A 17,706-nucleotide genomic window follows, 5' to 3' on the forward strand; every position below is an offset into this window, starting at 1 on the left:
TAACGTGAGACTACAGGATGAGGAGAAAATGCGATATGGAGATTGAGAGGGGGAATTGGACTCCTGCCCAACCGCACCCTAAATCCCAGAATAAACCTAGAGAGGAGAAGCAGGGTAATCTATTATGGGGACAATGACATACAACACCGATAGGCAGGAAGGAGGTTAAATACATGATCAATACACCACCATTGCATATTTCGGATAGCCCATTAGAAATACCACAGTTAAGTTTATGTGTATCTGGTAAAATAATTCAATTTCTAATAGATAAAGGGGCAACTACAGTGGGGAGAACAAGTATTTGATACACTGCCGATTTTGCAGGTTTTCCTACTTACAAAGCATGTAGAGGTCTGTCATTTTTATCATAGGTACACTTCAACTGTGAGAGATGGAATTTAAAACAAAAATCCAGAAAATCACATTGTATAATTTTTAAGTAATTAATTTGCATTTTATTGCATGACATAAGTATTTGATACATCAGAAAAGCAGAACTTTAATATTTGGTACAGAAACCTTTGTTTGCAATTACAGAGATCATACGTTTCCTGTAGGTCTTGACCAGGTTTGCACACACTGCAGCAGGGATTTTGGCCCACTCCTCCATACAGACCTTCTCCAGATCCTTCAGGTTTCGGGGCTGTCACTGGGCAATACGGACTTTCAGCTCCCTCCAAAGATTTTCTATTGGGTTCAGGTCTGGAGACTGGCTAGGCCACTCCAGGACCTTGAGATGCTTCTTACGGAGCCACTCCTTAGTTGCCCTGGCTGTGTGTTTCGGGTCGTTGTCATGCTGGAAGACCCAGCCACGACCCATCTTCAATGCTCTTACTGAGGGAAGGAGGTTGTTGGCCAAGATCTCGCGATACATGGCCCCATCCATCCTCCCCTCAATACGGTGCAGTCGTCCTGTCCCCTTTGCAGAAAAGCATCCCCAAAGAATGATGTTTCCACCTCCATGCTTCACGATTGGGATGGTGTTCTTGGGGTTGTACTCATCCTTCTTCTTCCTCCAAACACGGCGAGTGGAGTTTAGACCAAAAAGCTATTTTTGGCTCATCAGACCATATGACCTTCTCCCATTCCTCCTCTGGATCATCCAGATGGTCATTGGCAAACTTCAGACAGGCCTGGAAATGCGCTGGCTTGAGCAGGGGGACCTTGCGTGCGCTGCAGGATTTTAATCCATGACGGCGTAGTGTGTTACTAATGGTTTTCTTTGAGACTGTGGTCCCAGCTCTCTTCAGGTCATTGACCAGGTCCTGCCGTGTAGTTCTGGGCTGATCCCTCACCTTCCTCATGATCATTGATGCCCCACGAGGTGAGATCTTGCATGGAGCCCCAGACCGAGGGTGATTGACCGTCATCTTGAACTTCTTCCATTTTCTAATAATTGCACCAACAGTTGTTGCCTTCTCAACAAGCTGCTTGCCTATTGTCCTGTAGCCCATCCCAGCCTTGTGTAGGTCTACAATTTTATCCCTGATGTCCTTACACAGCTCTCTGGTCTTGGCCATTGTGGAGAGTTTGGAGTCTGTTTGATTGAGTGTGTGGACAGGTGTCTTTTATACAGGTAACGAGTTCAAACAGGTGCAGTTAATACAGGTAATGAGTGGAGAACAGGAGGGCTTCTTAAAGAAAAACTAACAGGTCTGTGAGAGCCGGAATTCTTACTGGTTGGTAGGTGATCAAATACTTATGTCATGCAATAAAATGCAAATGAATTACTTAAAAATCATACAATGTGATTTTCTGGATTTTTGTTTTAGATTCCGTCTCTCACAGTTGAAGTGTACCTATGATAAAAAATTACAGACCTCTACATGCTTTGTAAGTAGGAAAACCTGCAAAATCGGCAGTGTATCAAATACTTGTTCTCCCCACTGTATGTCATATGTAAGGCAACAAGATTGACGGTGTCCTTTAAGTAATCAGAAAGTCCAGTCTATCGGAATTAGTGGAACTACGCAAACTGATCCTATATCTCTCCCATTACAAATTGATTTGGAGGATATTATTTATCAACATTCATTTATAGTAAGTGCTACAACTCATATGGCGTTAATGGGAAGAGACCTTTTAAGTAAACTTGATGCAACCATTTTTTGTTCACCAGATGGCATCGAGGTATATGGAACAACATAGGCTATTTTATGAACAAAGAACAGAAAGTAATTTTAATCTGAAAGGGTGGATAATAAATTATATGAATGTGTATGGTAAATTGATATAAGTTTGGATAATAAGCTTTCCGTACATCAATGCCCATCATATGATATCAAGGAGTGGTATGGAGAACATGGGTTATTTTAGAGTGTATCAGAGTTGTTAAATTCGTGCATGGGATTGTTTGAGTAGACTGGTATTAAAATAATTATTTCTAATAAGTGGGTTGTGTGTGGTTATTTGAAAAACCAATGGAAATATGTTATTAGGTAGTAGTGGCTTGTGGATATACAGTGCGGGAAAAAGTATTTAGTCAGCCACCAATTGTGCAAGTGATCCCACTTAAAAAGATGAGAGAGGCCTGTAATTTTCATCATAGGTACACGTCAACTATGACAGAAAAAATGAGGAAAAAAAATCCAGAAAATCACATTGTAGGATTTTTTATGAATTTATTTGCAAATTATGGTGGAAAATAAGTATTTGGTCAATAACAAAAGTTTCTCAATACTTTGTTATATACCCTTTGTTGGCAATGACACAGGTCAAACGTTTTCTGTAAGTCTTCACAAGGTTTTCACACACTGTTGCTAGTATTTTGACCCATTCCTCCATGCAGATCTCCTCTAGAGCAGTGATGTTTTGGGGCTGTCGCTGGGCAACACGGACTTTCAACTCCCTCCAAAGATTTTCTATGGGGTTGAGATCTGGAGACTGGCTAGGCCACTCCAGGACCTTGAAATGCTTCTTACGAAGCCACTCCTTCGTTGCCCGGGCGGTGTGTTTGGGATCATTGTCATGCTGAAAGACCCAGCCACGTTTCATCTTCAATGCCCTTGCTGATGGAAGGAGGTTTTCACTCAAAATCTCATGATACATGGCCCCATTCATTCTTTCCTTTACACGGATCAGTCGTCCTGGTCCCTTTGCAGAAAAACAGCCCCAAAGCATGATGTTTCCACCCCCATGCTTCACAGTAGGTATGGTGTTCTTTGGATGCAACTCAGCATTCTTTGTCCTCCAAAAATGACGAGTTGAGTTTTTACCAAAAAGTTATATTTTGGTTTCATCTGACCATATGACATTCTCCCAATCCTCTTCTGGATCATCCAAATGCACTCTAGCAAACTTCAGACGGGCCTGGACATATACTGGCTTAAGCAGGGGGACACGTCTGGCACTGCAGGATTTGAGTCCCTGGCGGCGTAGTGTGTTACTGATGGTAGGCTTTGTTACTTTGGTCCCAGCTCTCTGCAGGTCATTCACTAGGTCCCCCCCGTGTGGTTCTGGGATTTTTGCTCACCGTTCTTGTGATCATTTTGACCCCACGGGGTGAGATCTTGCGTGGAGCCCCAGATCGAGGGAGATTATCAGTGGTCTTGTATGTCTTCCATTTCCTAATAATTGCTCCCACAGTTGATTTCTTCAAACCAAGCTGCTTACCTATTGCAGATTCAGTCTTCCCAGCCTGGTGCAGGTCTACAATTTTGTTTCTGGTGTCCTTTGACAGCTCTTTGGTCTTGGCCATAGTGGAGTTTGGAGTGTGACTGTTTGAGGTTGTGGACAGGTGTCTTTTATACTGATAACAAGTTCAAACAGGTGCCATTAATACAGGTAACGAGTGGAGGACAGAGGAGCCTCTTAAAGAAGAAGTTACAGGTCTGTGAGAGCCAGAAATCTTGCTTGTTTGTAGGTGACCAAATACTTTTTTACCATCATAATTTGCAAATAAATTCATTAAAAATCCTACAATGTGATTTTCTGGATTTTTTTTCCTCATTTTGTCTGTCATAGTTGACGTGTAACTATGATGAAAATTACAGGCCTCTCTCATCTTTTTAAGTGGGAGAACTTGCACAATTGGTGGCTGACTAAATACTTTTTTCCCCCACTGTAATTGACTAATGCCATGATTTAGTACATGGGTGAAAGAGTCGTGGTCGTTGGGCTATATTGGGATGTAAAGGATGCAGAGGGTAATGTGGAGCAGATATATGAATAGTTGAATATGGAACGTTCTTTGACGATTTGTAATTATTAGTATTAAATTCTATAGTTTGTTTAAACACCAGTGAGTTATGCAGACAGTTAATTCTAAAAACGATAATCTGTTTCTGGTACGTTGCACAATGGGAGGTAGTTTTTACTATTATGCTGAGGGAGAAGTAAACATTTTTTATAATTTATGAATTTATTAAAACAATAGGTTTATATTTTAATACATCAATACAACAAGTGGAGATGATTACATTACCGGAAAGGGGTTAGAGGTTTATATTAGAAGGTGTAGTCAAATTAGTGAAACGTGGTATTATCTGATGTGTTTTGAGTATAATTATTTTTATAGGAGTGGTGGAAGTACCCTACAGTAGGTATGTTAAGGAAGACGTATGAGATCACATCTCAAACAACTTTTTAACAGGCGCTTAGAATAAAAAATAATTGATTCTTTAGGCGTAGTAATTGATTATATTTGTGAATGTCTCAAATATTACATTTAGAGGGGTGACAGGAACAATCTAAGGGGAAATTCATCCAGTACCGATACCATGATGATTTGATATGGGATAAAATGAAGCCCATTTTGGGGTTTCATAATCATTGTGAGAATTAAAAGGAATGAGGTATAAAGAGTGATCATTAAAAAATACTTCTTGTAAACTCAAAAGAACCTTGAGAGCTTTTCATATTTTGAGAGATTGTATGTAATCTTCTTCTGGAGTAGTTATGAGGAATTAGATTGAAACAAACGATTATTGATGTGAGGTAGGACAGTGTAGATCTGCATCATGTTTTGTGTGTACTTACTATTTTAGGATTGCTGAGAATAACTGAACGTTAACAAAATGTGTACTTTCTCTTCCAGGAAAATGGGGATTTCCTTATCTCTCATTGGGATGTTTCAAAAGTCTGTGGGCTAGGTGGTGCAGTTAGTCAAATTCGGCAGTCTTATAATTAGGTTGTAAGAGGGAGCTACCACATTAAATAAGGCCTGGCTATTTTTGTTTGTTCTTTTCCATTAGGGTTTTTCAAATAACCACACACAACCCACCTATTATAAATAGTTATAAGTGGAAGGAGGTGTGTGTTCTTAAAGGAACACACACAGAACTTTCTGAAGTTTTTTGTTTTATATGTGAGTTTTGGGTAAAAACGTCATTTATTTTGAGAAGAAATGTAATGAGGACTTACTGTACACTTGGGATAGAAAACATTTATGAAATGTTTTGACTGTGATTAATGATTAGTCTATAATATAGAATGGAACACTTCTTTGAAGGGTTTGAATGACCTCTGAACTCTGTCCTGACTTTCTATTGTGAATTGATCACCCACACTGGAAAGCCAAGAGGCATGGGATGAGGAATTTAAGGTAATTTATTATACCGACTTGAGGGTAATTTATAATACAGATAATTATGAAGAAGTTTATAATTTGGCAATAGTTATATATATAATTCGGACCATAATAAGGTCAGAGTGAGAGAGCTAGTCCTGAATGAGGAACACCTGGCGCTAGTCAAATGTTGATATTACTTGAATTACTTAATGGGATACAATTAAGTTAAGGTATTATCAAATGTCATTTTAATTGAATTTATTATTTTGGTTTAACAGGCAATGTTGTTGTTTTGGTTTTTTGAACACATTAATCACGATGTGAGTCATGTGTCCAAAGGGGGGAAGTACTGCTCGCATGAGGCTTTTTGGTAAATATGCAAATTTAATTAAGAATATGAGGAGTAGTAATTCATGTGTTATGGGTTAGATTACATTTTTTATGTGAAAGTGTATTTGTGGTATAAGGCAAGATGTAGAGGAGGCTTGTCTATGAAACTAGTGACCTATAACAAGATGCAAAAATGTGAACTTCCTAATATCAAGGCTTCTCCTGACTGATAAGAAGACAGGGTATGGTAGCATACGGTGACGCACCGAACAATGTTGCTAAGACTTTCTTCCCAAGGGTGAAGGCTTCTATGCCAAACCTAACAGGAGAATCTGGGCATTGTATGCGCCTGGGAGACTTGCGGTAAAGGATTAAAGAAGTCAGAGATGGACAAAACCTAGGTGGGGAGGTCAGGGCTAGGTGTTGCAGGCTACGTCGATGGAGGGGAAAGTAGCAGAGAGAGATACCTGCATCTATGTGTCCCACTGTAGGAGTGTTCCAACTCAGAGGAGGAAGATGCAAACACCACTGCAAAGCATTGTTTTCTTTTGTGTCTGTGTGTCTTTGCAGCAGGGACTCAACTTCCCTATTGGTATGGTGCCAGAAGGACACACTCCACAGAGCGATATTGATAAATGGAGAAGGACTCTGCATGATCCTAGACCCTAGTGACGGAAGAAGGTTCAGATCTAAAAGGACCATACATCGTCACCCAGTCTACACCAACGGATGTATGGATAGAGGGGAGATCGACCTGGGATCATCTAAACCACTGCAACAGAGTACTACTAGGAAACTAACGACCTAGAGATGAGGGAGCTGAGGATGCTGGTGCAGACAAGGATCAGGTGATGGGAGATGATGGCAAGGGGAATGCTACTGATGAGCTAGGTGTTCTGGCGGTTTCCCTCGGTGGAGGGACAGACCTCCAAGAACTTCAAGATCTTCCAGAATTTCAAGAATCACCTGACTGTCACACCATTCATTTCTCTGTGGAGGGTTTCCCTAATAGAAATTGGGGAGTATATTAGAAATTGGTATTAAGAAAAATTTATAAAACATAATAACTTGTCATATAGTCAATGCTTATATGGATTTCTTGGATTAGAAATGACCTCAACTAAACTGTTATGTTTTGTCTTCTCTTGACGTAAATACAGATGGTGTCTTGATGCATAGCAGGGATAATTTGGCCTAGAATGGTGTGAACCTAAAAAAGAAACAACCTCTGAACCGGCTGAAGATGAACATCAGAGGCGTTGAAAACGTTCCTGTACAGCACCACTTCTACCTGCAACCAGTCTACAACAGCCAATCGAAGCTATCAACTGATTTTCTCTCATGTTTTTATATCGAGGGAGTGGGACAGGAGTCCACCATTGAGTGAGAATGGAGAAAGATCTGTTCAAATACAACATTTCTCATGTTGTTGGTTTACTGGTTGGCGAATGGACAAGACAATGGGGTGTAGAGATGGTGGTGACTCGATGAGACATTGAAGTTGGGACATTGTCATGGGCAATTCATTTTGAACAATGAAGCTGTCTGAAGAACATAATGAAGAGACGCCAGAAGAGTTAAGTGCCGGGGAAGGAAGGGGGTTGGTTAGCTGTGTTGATAATACATTTTGAGTTATCTAAATTTGCTCATTTGGGTAGAAGGTATACACACTGCTAAATTAATAGTACCAGGAATGCATTGAGAGGATGATCTGTATTTATTCTCAGGATGAGGAAGGTCATAATATAATTATGGATATTTATACTGTTTGTTAATAGAAGTGTACATTCTGACAGTTGTAATGGGTGCTAAAGTTGAGGGTTAAAATTTTTGAGTGATAGGAATCACTAAGAATTGTCATTCTAAATTTGGTTGAGATAAGTAATTTGGTTTTGGTTATAATTTATAAGATGACTGAGTGATTTAAGTAAATCATTAGTATATATTAGTAACTAAAGATGTTGAAACAATTTTCAACATAAAGGATATTGCTTGTACAATTGTGGGATAACTGTCTTAAATAGATATGGTTAAAACAGAGATACAGTGGGGAAAAAAGTATTTAGTCAGCCACCAATTGTGCAAGTTCTCCCACTTAAAAAGAAGAGAGAGGCCTGTAATTTTCATCATAGGTACACGTCAACTATGACAGACAAAATGAGGGAAAAAAATCCAGAAAATCACATTGTAGGATTTTTAATGAATTTATTTGCAAATTATGGTGGAAAATAAGTATTTGGTCAATAACAAAAGTTTCTCAATACTTTGTTATATACCCTTTGTTGGTAATGACACAGGTCAAAGTTTTCTTCACAAGGTTTTCACACACTGTTGCTGGTATTTTGGCCCATTCCTCCATGCAGATCTCCTCTAGAGCAGTGATGTTTTGGGGCTGTCGCTGGGCAACACGGACTTTCAACTCCCTCCAAAGATTTTCTATGGGGTTGAGATCTGGAGACTGGCTAGGCCACTCCAGGACCTTGAAATGCTTCTTACGGAAGCCACTCCTTCGTTGCCCGGGCGGTGTGTTTGGGATCATTGTCATGCTGAAAGACCCAGCCACGTTTCATCTTCAATGCCCTTGCTGATGGAAGGAGGTTTTCACTCAAAATCTCACGATACATGACCCCATTCATTCTTTCCTTTACACGGATCAGTCGTCCTGGTCCCTTTGCAGAAAAACAGCCCCAAAGCATGATGTTTCCACCCTCATGCTTCACAGTAGGTATGGTGTTCTTTGGATGCAACTCAGCATTCTTTGTCCTCCAAACACGACGAGTTGAGTTTTTACCAAAAAGTTATATTTTGGTTTCATCTGACCATATGATATTCTCCCAATCCTCTTCTGGATCATCCAAATGCACTCTAGCAAACTTCAGACGGGCCTGGACATGTACTGGCTTAAGCAGGGGGACATGTTTGAGTCCCTGGCGGCGTAGTGTGTTACTGATGGTAGGCTTTGTTACTTTGGTCCCAGCTCTCTGCAGGTCATTCACTAGGTCCCCCCGTGTGGTTCTGGGATTTTTGCTCACCGTTCTTGTGATCATTTTGACCCCACGGGGTGAGATCTTGCGTGGAGCCCCAGATCGAGGGAGATTATCAGTGGTCTTGTATGTCTTCCATTTCCTAATAATTGCTCCCACAGTTGATTTCTTCAAACCAAGCTGATTACCTATTGCAGATTCAGTCTTCCCAGCCTGGTGCAGGTCTACAATTTTGATTCTGGTGTCCTTTGACAGCTCTTTGGTCTTGGCCATAGTGGAGTTTGGAGTGTGACTGTTTGAGGTTGTGGACAGGTGTATTTTATACTGATAACAAGTTCAAACAGGTGCCATTAATACAGGTAACGAGTGGAGGACAGAGGAGCCTCTTAAAGAAGTTGTTACAAGTCTGTGAGAGCCAGAAATCTTGCTTGTTTGTAGGTGACCAAATACTTATTTTCCACCATAATTTGCAAATAAATTCATTAAAAATCCTACAATGTGATTTTCAGGATTTTTTTTCTCATTTTGTCTGTCATAGTTGACGTGTACCTATGATGAAAATTACAGGCCTCTCTAATCTTTTTAAGTGGGAGAACTTGCACAATTGGTGGCTGACTAAATACTTTTTTTCTCCACTGTACATTATGGTAATGTCTTAAGATACACTTACAGTTGAAGTCGGAAGTTTACATACACCTTAGCCAAATACATTTAAAACTCAATTTTTACTAGGATTAAATGTCAGGAATTGTGCAAAACTACCTGCCTTAGGTCAGTTAGGATCACCACTTTATTTTAAGAATGTGAAATGTCAGAATAATGGTAGAGAGAATTATTTCTTTCAGCTTTTATTTCTTTCATCACATTCCCAGAGGGTCAGAAGTTTACATACACTCAATTAGTATTTGGTAGCATTGCCTTTAAATTGTTTAACTTGGGTCAAACGTTTCGGGTAGCCTTCCACAAGCTTCCCACAATAAGTTGGGTGAATTTTGGCCCATTCCTCCTGACAGAGCTGGTGTAACTGAGTCAGGTTTGTAGGCCTCCTTGCTCGCACACGCTTTTTCAATTCTGCCCACACATTTTCTATAGGATTGAGGTCAGGGCTTTGTGATAGCCACTCCAATACCTTGACTGTGTTGTCCTTAAGCCATTTTGCCACAACTTTGGAAGTATTCTTGGGGTCATTGTCCATTTGGAAGACCCATTTGCGACCAAGCTTTACCTTCCTGACTGATGTCTTGAGATGTTGCTTCAATATATCCACATAGTTTTCCTTCCTCATGATGCCATCTATTTTGTGAAGTGCACCAGTCCCTCCTGCAGCAAAGCACCCCCACAGCATGATGCTGCCACCCCCGTGCTTCACGGTTGGGATGGTGTTCTTTGTTTTGCAAGCCCTCCCCCCTTTTTCCTCCAAACATAACGATGGTCATTATGACCAAACAGTTCTATTTTTGTTTAATCAGACCAGAGGGCATTTCTCCAAAAAGTAAGATTTTTGTCCCCATGTGCAGTTCCAAAACGTAGTCTGGCTTTTTATGACGGTTTTGGAGCAGTGGCTTCTTCCTTGCTGAGCGGCCTTTCAGGTTATGTCGATATAGGACTCGTTTTACTGTGGATATAGATACTTTTGTACCTGTTTCCTCCAGCATCTTCACAAGGTCCTTTGCTGTTGTTCTGGGATTGATTTGCACTTTTCGCACCAAAGTACGTTCATCTCTAGGAGACGGAACGCGTCTCCTTCCTGAGCGGTATGACGGCTGCGTGGTCCCATGGTGTTTATACTTGCGTACTATTGTTTGTACAGATGAACTTGGTACCTTCAGGCGTTTGGAAATTGCTCCCAAGGATAAACCAGACTTGTGGAGGTCTACAATGTATTTTCTGAGGTCTTGGCTGATTTATTTAGATTTTCCTATGATGTCAAGCAAAGAGGCACTGATTTGAAGGTAGGCCTTGAAATACATCCACAGATACACATCCAATTGACTCAAATTATGTCAATTAGCCTATCAGAAGCTTCTAAAGCCATGACATCATTTTCTGGAATTTTCCAAGCTGATTAAAGGCACAGGCAACTTAGTGTATGTAAACTTCTGACCCACTGGAATTGTGATAGTGAATTATAAGTTAAATAATCTGTCTGTAAACAATTGTTGGAAAAATTACTTGTGTCATGCACAAAGTAGATGCCCTAACCGACTTGCCAAAACTATAGTTTGTTAACAAGAAATTTGTGGAGTGGTTGAAAAACGAGTTTTAATGACTCCGACCTAAGTGTATGTAAACTTCCGACTTAAACTGTATGATGTATTTTGAACAGAACCTTTTGAATTTTGCTGTTTGAAACATATAAGTTAATGTAAGGATTGTAACTGATATCATGAACATGTTGATTATTAGGTTAAAGTATTCACATATTAGTCACTATATACATTTGAAGTATTTGTAGGTATTGATAGGTGACTATGTATTCCCAAAGAGGGGGGATTGATCTGAATTTTTAGAGTGGTACATATCTCTGTTGCTAGGCAATAACTTAATTGGTTCCTATCATGGTGTTTGGTATTTGAGACATAGGAATGTTTATGCTATTTTCATCTGATCTGACCTTTGGTTGAATTCCTCAATCTTAACTAGTCCAAGACTGTCCTGATTTAACAGGGACTGAAAACAGAGTGTTATCCAGGGTATCTCTCCTCAGACATATTATCAGAACAGAGTCAGGGTTGAACAGAATTGAAGATGGTACCTATTAACAGTCTTGGATTTTCAAGCAATTGGGTCTGAAATGTCAATCATTGGAGACTATGCAATTGATAATCGCATCGCATTGGATGCTATTACAGTAGATAAAAGGGGGAATGTATGCGATTATAGGGGGAGATGCATGTTGTACATACTTGCCATCAGAATAGGAAGGTTATGGGAAATTAACTAAAGCTATGGGAAATATATTAGAGAAAGACACGATTGAAAATGTGGAAACAAGACTACCTCAGTTGATATTGTAGTCTACATGTAACTTACAAATTGTCATGAATCAATGTATTTTCTGGGATGATGTCAGGAGGTTAGGAATTCATTTGTATGTTTTGTTTGTTTGGTTCAAGTAATGTTATATCTGTGGAATTTGTCTTACAACATCAAAATAATGAAAAGGGTGGATTGATATGACGTCTTTTGCATTTAACCATTTGTCATTTAGCAGACGCTCTTATCCAGAGCGACTTACAGTAAGTGCATTCATCTTAAGATAGCTAGGTGAGACAACCACATCACAGTCGTAGTAAGTACATTTTTCCTCAATAAAGAAGTTATCAGCAAAGTCAGTGCTAATACAGTATTAATTAATGTCGATTGGTCTCATATAGAGAGGACAAGGACACGCCATGTGTTACTGATGTCATGGGTGAGTGACAGAGGGTCGGTGTGCCAAGATAGATTGGGGGCCACTGTTGCTAATCTTAGGAGGGGTACGTGAGGGACTGGCCTGGCTAGGGTGCCACACGATACCATGTATGGGGATCATATTGTAGTAGATGAGTGACTCTCAATAATGGTTGGCAGCTGTTGGACAGAAGTAGCTCGGAGAGCATCATATAAACTGAGAGATTTTCTATGGAAGTCATTCAGATGACAAGAGGCTACGCCCGTACCGCCTGTCATATTGAATCTAGTACTGTAACCATTAAATAAAGATGAATCAACTCTCCAGCTGAGTAGTCGAATACTCTCTTGCATCCTGAACTTCTCGATACCAGAAACTCATCATAACACGCTTAGTGGGACTATCATTTGTTTTTTAAGACTGTTGGAAAAGCATTCCAGGTGAAGCTGGTTGAGAGAATGCCAAGAGTGTGCAAAGCTGTCATCAAGGCAAAGGGTGGCTATATAAAATATATTTTTATTTGTTGAACACTTTTTGGGTAGCTACATGATTCCATATGTGTTATTTCATAGTTTTGATGTCTTCACTATTATTCTACAATGTAGATAATAGTAAAAAATAAAGAAAAACTCTGGAATGAGTAGGTGTGTCCAAACTTTTGACTGGTACTGTATGTCAAATCCCACAAATTTCTAAGATTTATGGACCAAGGGAATGTGTCCATTCTTTATGACATGTCTTGTTGAGATCAGGTCGAAACCCCTCAGAAATACAGTAAATTACAGTACAAGACTTTCTCAGATTATCACAACTGAGACGGGTTTTTCTGTTTGTCTAGACATTACCTTTAGTACAAGAGTGTGTTCAAACATATGTGTTTGTGTTAAGTGTGCGAGAGTATATCCGTGTTGTGATTGTGTGCAAGTCTTTTTTGTTTGAGTCTGCATCTGTGTGTTTATGGACTGTATTTATGCCAGCGGTCTCCAACTCAGTAGCTCTCCAGGATCGTTGAAGATCACTGTGTGTATGCAACAAGCTTTCACAGTCTCATTGCAGAATTAGACATTCGCCCACGTTCTCCAAACATCAAATTTCGAAGGGTTAAGTTTAGGCGCTCATTCCGAATAGTTAAGGTAAGGGTTAAGGTTTGGGATAGGGTTAAAACCAAAAATAAAATAAAAAATCCACGACTGGGATTACGCCCATCCACCACTCCCACCCACAGTAGGGGTGTGAACGTTTAAACGACATTGGGATCGTTAATGTTCAGAAAAAAATACCTAATAAAAACGAATAATAACTTGATATTTTTTGGTAAAATTATCACAAAACTACCACTAACAGGCCCCGACCATCATCATAAAGGGAAAAATTAAAAAATTAAACAAATACCTAATTCGAGGTGAAATTGAGCTACAGTTGCAGTACAGGTGCACCCGTTGCTGACAGCAGTGCAATAAGGGACGGAGTGAGAAAATCACAGCGCTGATTACAGAAATGATTGCAGTTGATTTACAGCCATTGTCAATGGTAAAGGATGTTGGCTTCAATACCCTAATGGCATATCTAGAACCAGACTTGTTGCACGTCTATGAACACGCTGTCATATATCACTGCAACGAGCCATCACATTGATGAGAAGTGGGACACGAAGTACGTACTGACAACTGAGAACATGGAGGAGAGACACACAACGGAGACCCTAAAACGGTATTAATACTATCGTTGCTGAGTGGGTGGGGGACAGCAGTAAGGTGAGCGCCATCTGTTAGGGTTTCCACTAGTTACCACAGCCACAATGTCAAAATTGGTTATATCGTAAAAATTCATGTAAACCCAAACATTTCTTGGGGTCTTAATTTAAGGTTAAGGTTAGGCATAATGATAGCAGTGTGGTTGATGTTATGGTTAAGGTTAGGCTTAAAATCACATTTTAAGAAGAATTGTAGAAATAGGTGGCCTTTATGACTTTGTGGCTGTGGTAACTAGTGACGACCAGTAGGTAGGTATAATCCAGGACTGCGGTAGATTGATCTGCATTTCCCCCCTAGCGGTCATATACAGAACCACATCTGAATTGTGAACTCATAATTTCATGATTTAAAAAAAAGTTTAAATGATTTTTAAAAAATGGTGGTTTAAACATTAAGAGAAATTGTACATTTGTCACATCTCTAATCCACTGCGCCCTAGCAAAACCTAATCCTATGTGACGGTAATAGCGCTCACTGTTGCCCCTAGTGGCTGGTTCTGAAGGCATTTTCAATTTCAACGTCAATCTTGAACGACCTGGCTGGTGTATGTACTGTATCTGTGCGTGCGTGCGTGTATGGATTGTGTGTATGGATTGGTGTCAGAGGAAGGCCCTAAAAACGGTCAAAGACTCCAGCCACCCTAGTCATAGACTGTTCTCTCTGCTACCGCACGGCAAGCGGTACCGGCGCGCCAAGTCTAGGTCCAAGAGGCTTCTAAACAGATTTGATTATATGTGCACGTGTGTGTATAAGTACCTCATGTACCTCGTTCTCGTGGCTGGAGCCGATGTTGAGCATGGCCATGGGGCTGTTGGGGGCGCTGTTTCCTGTGATGAGCTGATCCGTACGGAGCCGGGGGGAGTGGAGGGGAGGGGGGGCCGAGGAAGAGGCCCCCGGGGGGGCCAGGGTGGGGGGAGGGGAGGGCTGCACCACCCCTGTTACTGCATGCACCGTCTGCACAGAGAGAAGAGAGAGCGAGAGATTGTGTGTGTGTTGAAGAAAGAGGGAGGAAGGGAAAGAGAGAGAGGTCGAGAGACAGACAGACAGAGACAGGCACAGACAGCGAGGTACCTGCTTGGTTGCGTAGGTGGTGGAGAGGTACTCCTTCACCTGTTGTCTCTGGGACTGGCGTATGTGGTAGTCTGTAGGGTTCTCCAGGTGAGTCTGGACCTGTACACACACAGGTAACACAGCACACCTAGGGTTAATCACACAGTTCACATAAAACTGCTCATCATATTAGGCATGCATTAGTGAATTCTCTTGAAACATGTCAACAGCTTCATTCAACATTGCGTGCTGGTTGTCCATTGGGTATGGCCAACAAGGTACAATGGCACAACAGTAGGACTATGTTGTTCATGGAACCACAACACTGTTCCTGTAATCCTACAGTAGAGCCCGTAGTAAAGCCTATAGTAAGTCCCCAGGCCTGACCAGGGGTGTAGGGGTAGTGTAGTGTTGAGAATAGGACTGCATCGGCTTGGCCTCATTCTTTCACATCAAAGAGCAGAGATCAGCGTAACATATTCCTTCTGCTCCTACTACTTAGACGACAACCCCCCCATGGTCTAATTGACTGAACAACCAAAAACACATACCTAAGTTTAGCTTTTTTTATGAACCAGAAAATCAATAGCTATTTCTGGTTGTTTATCAAAGTTAGCTGGCTAAGTCATTGATCCTGCTTTGTACTATACCCCTCTGGGTTATATCAGAATGGGCCTGTGATATATTGGTCAGTTGAGGTAGGCCTGTTTACAGCCGTTAATCCACTATGGTACTGATCGATTAGTGCCTGTGTGTGTGTGTGTGTGTGTGTGTGTGTGTGTGTGTGTGTGTGTGTGTGCATATCCGTGAGTAAGCGTGGGTGTGTTTATTTATAGTTGAAAAACTGTCAGCTTAGAGTGTCAGTAACATGTTGCCATGGGCCCACATGGACTAAACAGTAACTGCAACTATTGACATACCTCATGTCTCACTCTGTCAGAACAAAAAGTGAAAGGAATGACAAGAAGACTGATAGTCTTCAACCAACAGTTGTCAACAGTACACAGTACAGAGGTGGCGATATAGAGTGGAGCATTCCTCACTACTTGGAGGAAATTCATTTCTACACATATGCATAGTTCTAAACACCCACCTTCGCCTCTCCTTACATTTACATACAGTATGAACCCACTACACAGACAGAAACAGAGACCGTGACAGAGAGACAATGACGGAGAGACAGACAGAAAGACCAGTATGTACAGTCCACTCACACACAGATAAGAACATTCACAGGTATCTGTGGAATCAGGCAAAATGGCAGCTAACCTTTATCTCCTTGCCTCTGACATACAGTATCTTACTCTCCTGTCTGTCATATCTCTCCACACACACACCATGTCATGATGAAGACTGATTCTCCAGCACCCTACCTTGTTGCTGTTCCACCGCATTTTTCTCTCTCTGTCTCTCTATTTATTTCCGTCTCGGTTTCCTTCTCTCAGTCTTTGCTATATCCACCTCTCTCCAGTCCAGTCCAGCTAGCAGCACTGATCCAGTCCTGACCACCTCCACTCCTCCCAGGAGGTGCTCAGTGAGGCTGGCTGGCTGACCCACAGCAACACGTGAGTGGATTACCCCTACTCCTAAATCCCCCTCTCTTTCTCTGCCTGAACCTCTCCCCTCTTTCTCTGCCTGAACCTCTCCCCTCTTTCTCTCTCCATTTTTCTATCCCCTAAATCTCCCCATTCTATATCAACTCCAGAGTGCATTCTCTTTTTCACCTATCCCCTCACCATTCTTCATCTTCCATTTTCCCTTCTCTATCCCTTCTCTTCATCTTCCCTCTTGGCACAGTGCACTTCTAATGAATTTAAATCCTAATTTAAGATTGGCACATGTACCGCAAATGTTTTCCCAAATCTCCCATTGACATCATTGCATGACTTAGGTGAAAGTCAGAGTTATATGCCTGTATCTCAAGCTAGTCAGCAGGTTAGGACCACTACAGTAGACCAGGCCGGGGCCAGGAGAGCTGTAATTGGGTGGTTGGTTTTTGAGATGTGGGTGGGTATTGGGGATGAGGGTGGGTGTTTGATCTGCAGCAGCAGCACAGTCCAAACTAAACTTCCCTCCTTCCTTCCCTCCCGTTGACCCTGCCTCCCTCCGCCCTCTGAAGTGGGTGTTGACTGACTGTGTGTGTTGACTGAGTGTGTGTTGACTGAGGTGGGGGGTTGACTGAATGTGCACGATCTCGGAGGACACACACACCTACTCTATATGTCTTACCTTGAGCACTTCAACAGGAACCTGCATGCTCTGGTAGTGTTGTGGAGCGTTGATGGCGGGGCTGGGTGCAGACACACTCTGCTGTTGCATGTACTGCAGCGCCGCATTCTGCTGCTGTTGCCGCTCCCGCTGCTCCTCCTGCTGCAGCTGGTCTCGCATCAGCTGACAATACATACATTAGTCAATCAGTCAATGCATCAATCAGGCAGTCAGTCAATACATCAGTCAGTCAATACATCAATCTACTGTATACAGTAACACTGTACATCAGTGTGTTAACCAATCAATCAATTAAACAATTAATCAATCATTCCAACATATGTTTACCTGCAGCCGCAGCCCTATTCGCGAGGCCATGGCTGGGGGGCGAGGGGGGAGGGGGGGGCGTGCAGACGCAGACGCACCGCAGTCCAGCCCGAGAGAGAGAGGAAGCTGAAGGAAGAGAGAGAGAGA

At 41.5% G+C, this 17,706-nt stretch overlaps 1 protein-coding gene across 6 annotated transcripts in view; it reads right to left on the reverse strand.

The window, feature by feature from the left end:
• Positions 1 to 17,706, reverse strand: part of LOC121577699 (transcription factor EB-like) — a 97,485-nt gene that overhangs the window by 17,047 nt on the left and 62,732 nt on the right. For all 6 annotated transcript variants that reach the window (XM_045223927.1, XM_045223926.1, XM_045223928.1 and 3 more), the window contains 4 exons: positions 17,581 to 17,685; positions 17,254 to 17,415; positions 15,046 to 15,144; positions 14,731 to 14,928 (listed from right to left, as the gene is read on the reverse strand). In XM_045223927.1, coding sequence (XP_045079862.1) covers positions 14,731 to 14,928; positions 15,046 to 15,144; positions 17,254 to 17,415; positions 17,581 to 17,610 — 489 coding nt within the window. In that variant the 5' untranslated portion in view covers positions 17,611 to 17,685. The remainder of the gene's footprint in view (positions 1 to 14,730; positions 14,929 to 15,045; positions 15,145 to 17,253; positions 17,416 to 17,580; positions 17,686 to 17,706) is intronic.

This window comes from Coregonus clupeaformis, chromosome 12 (genome assembly GCF_020615455.1).
Source record: "Coregonus clupeaformis isolate EN_2021a chromosome 12, ASM2061545v1, whole genome shotgun sequence".
Lineage (NCBI taxonomy): Eukaryota > Metazoa > Chordata > Actinopteri > Salmoniformes > Salmonidae > Coregonus > Coregonus clupeaformis.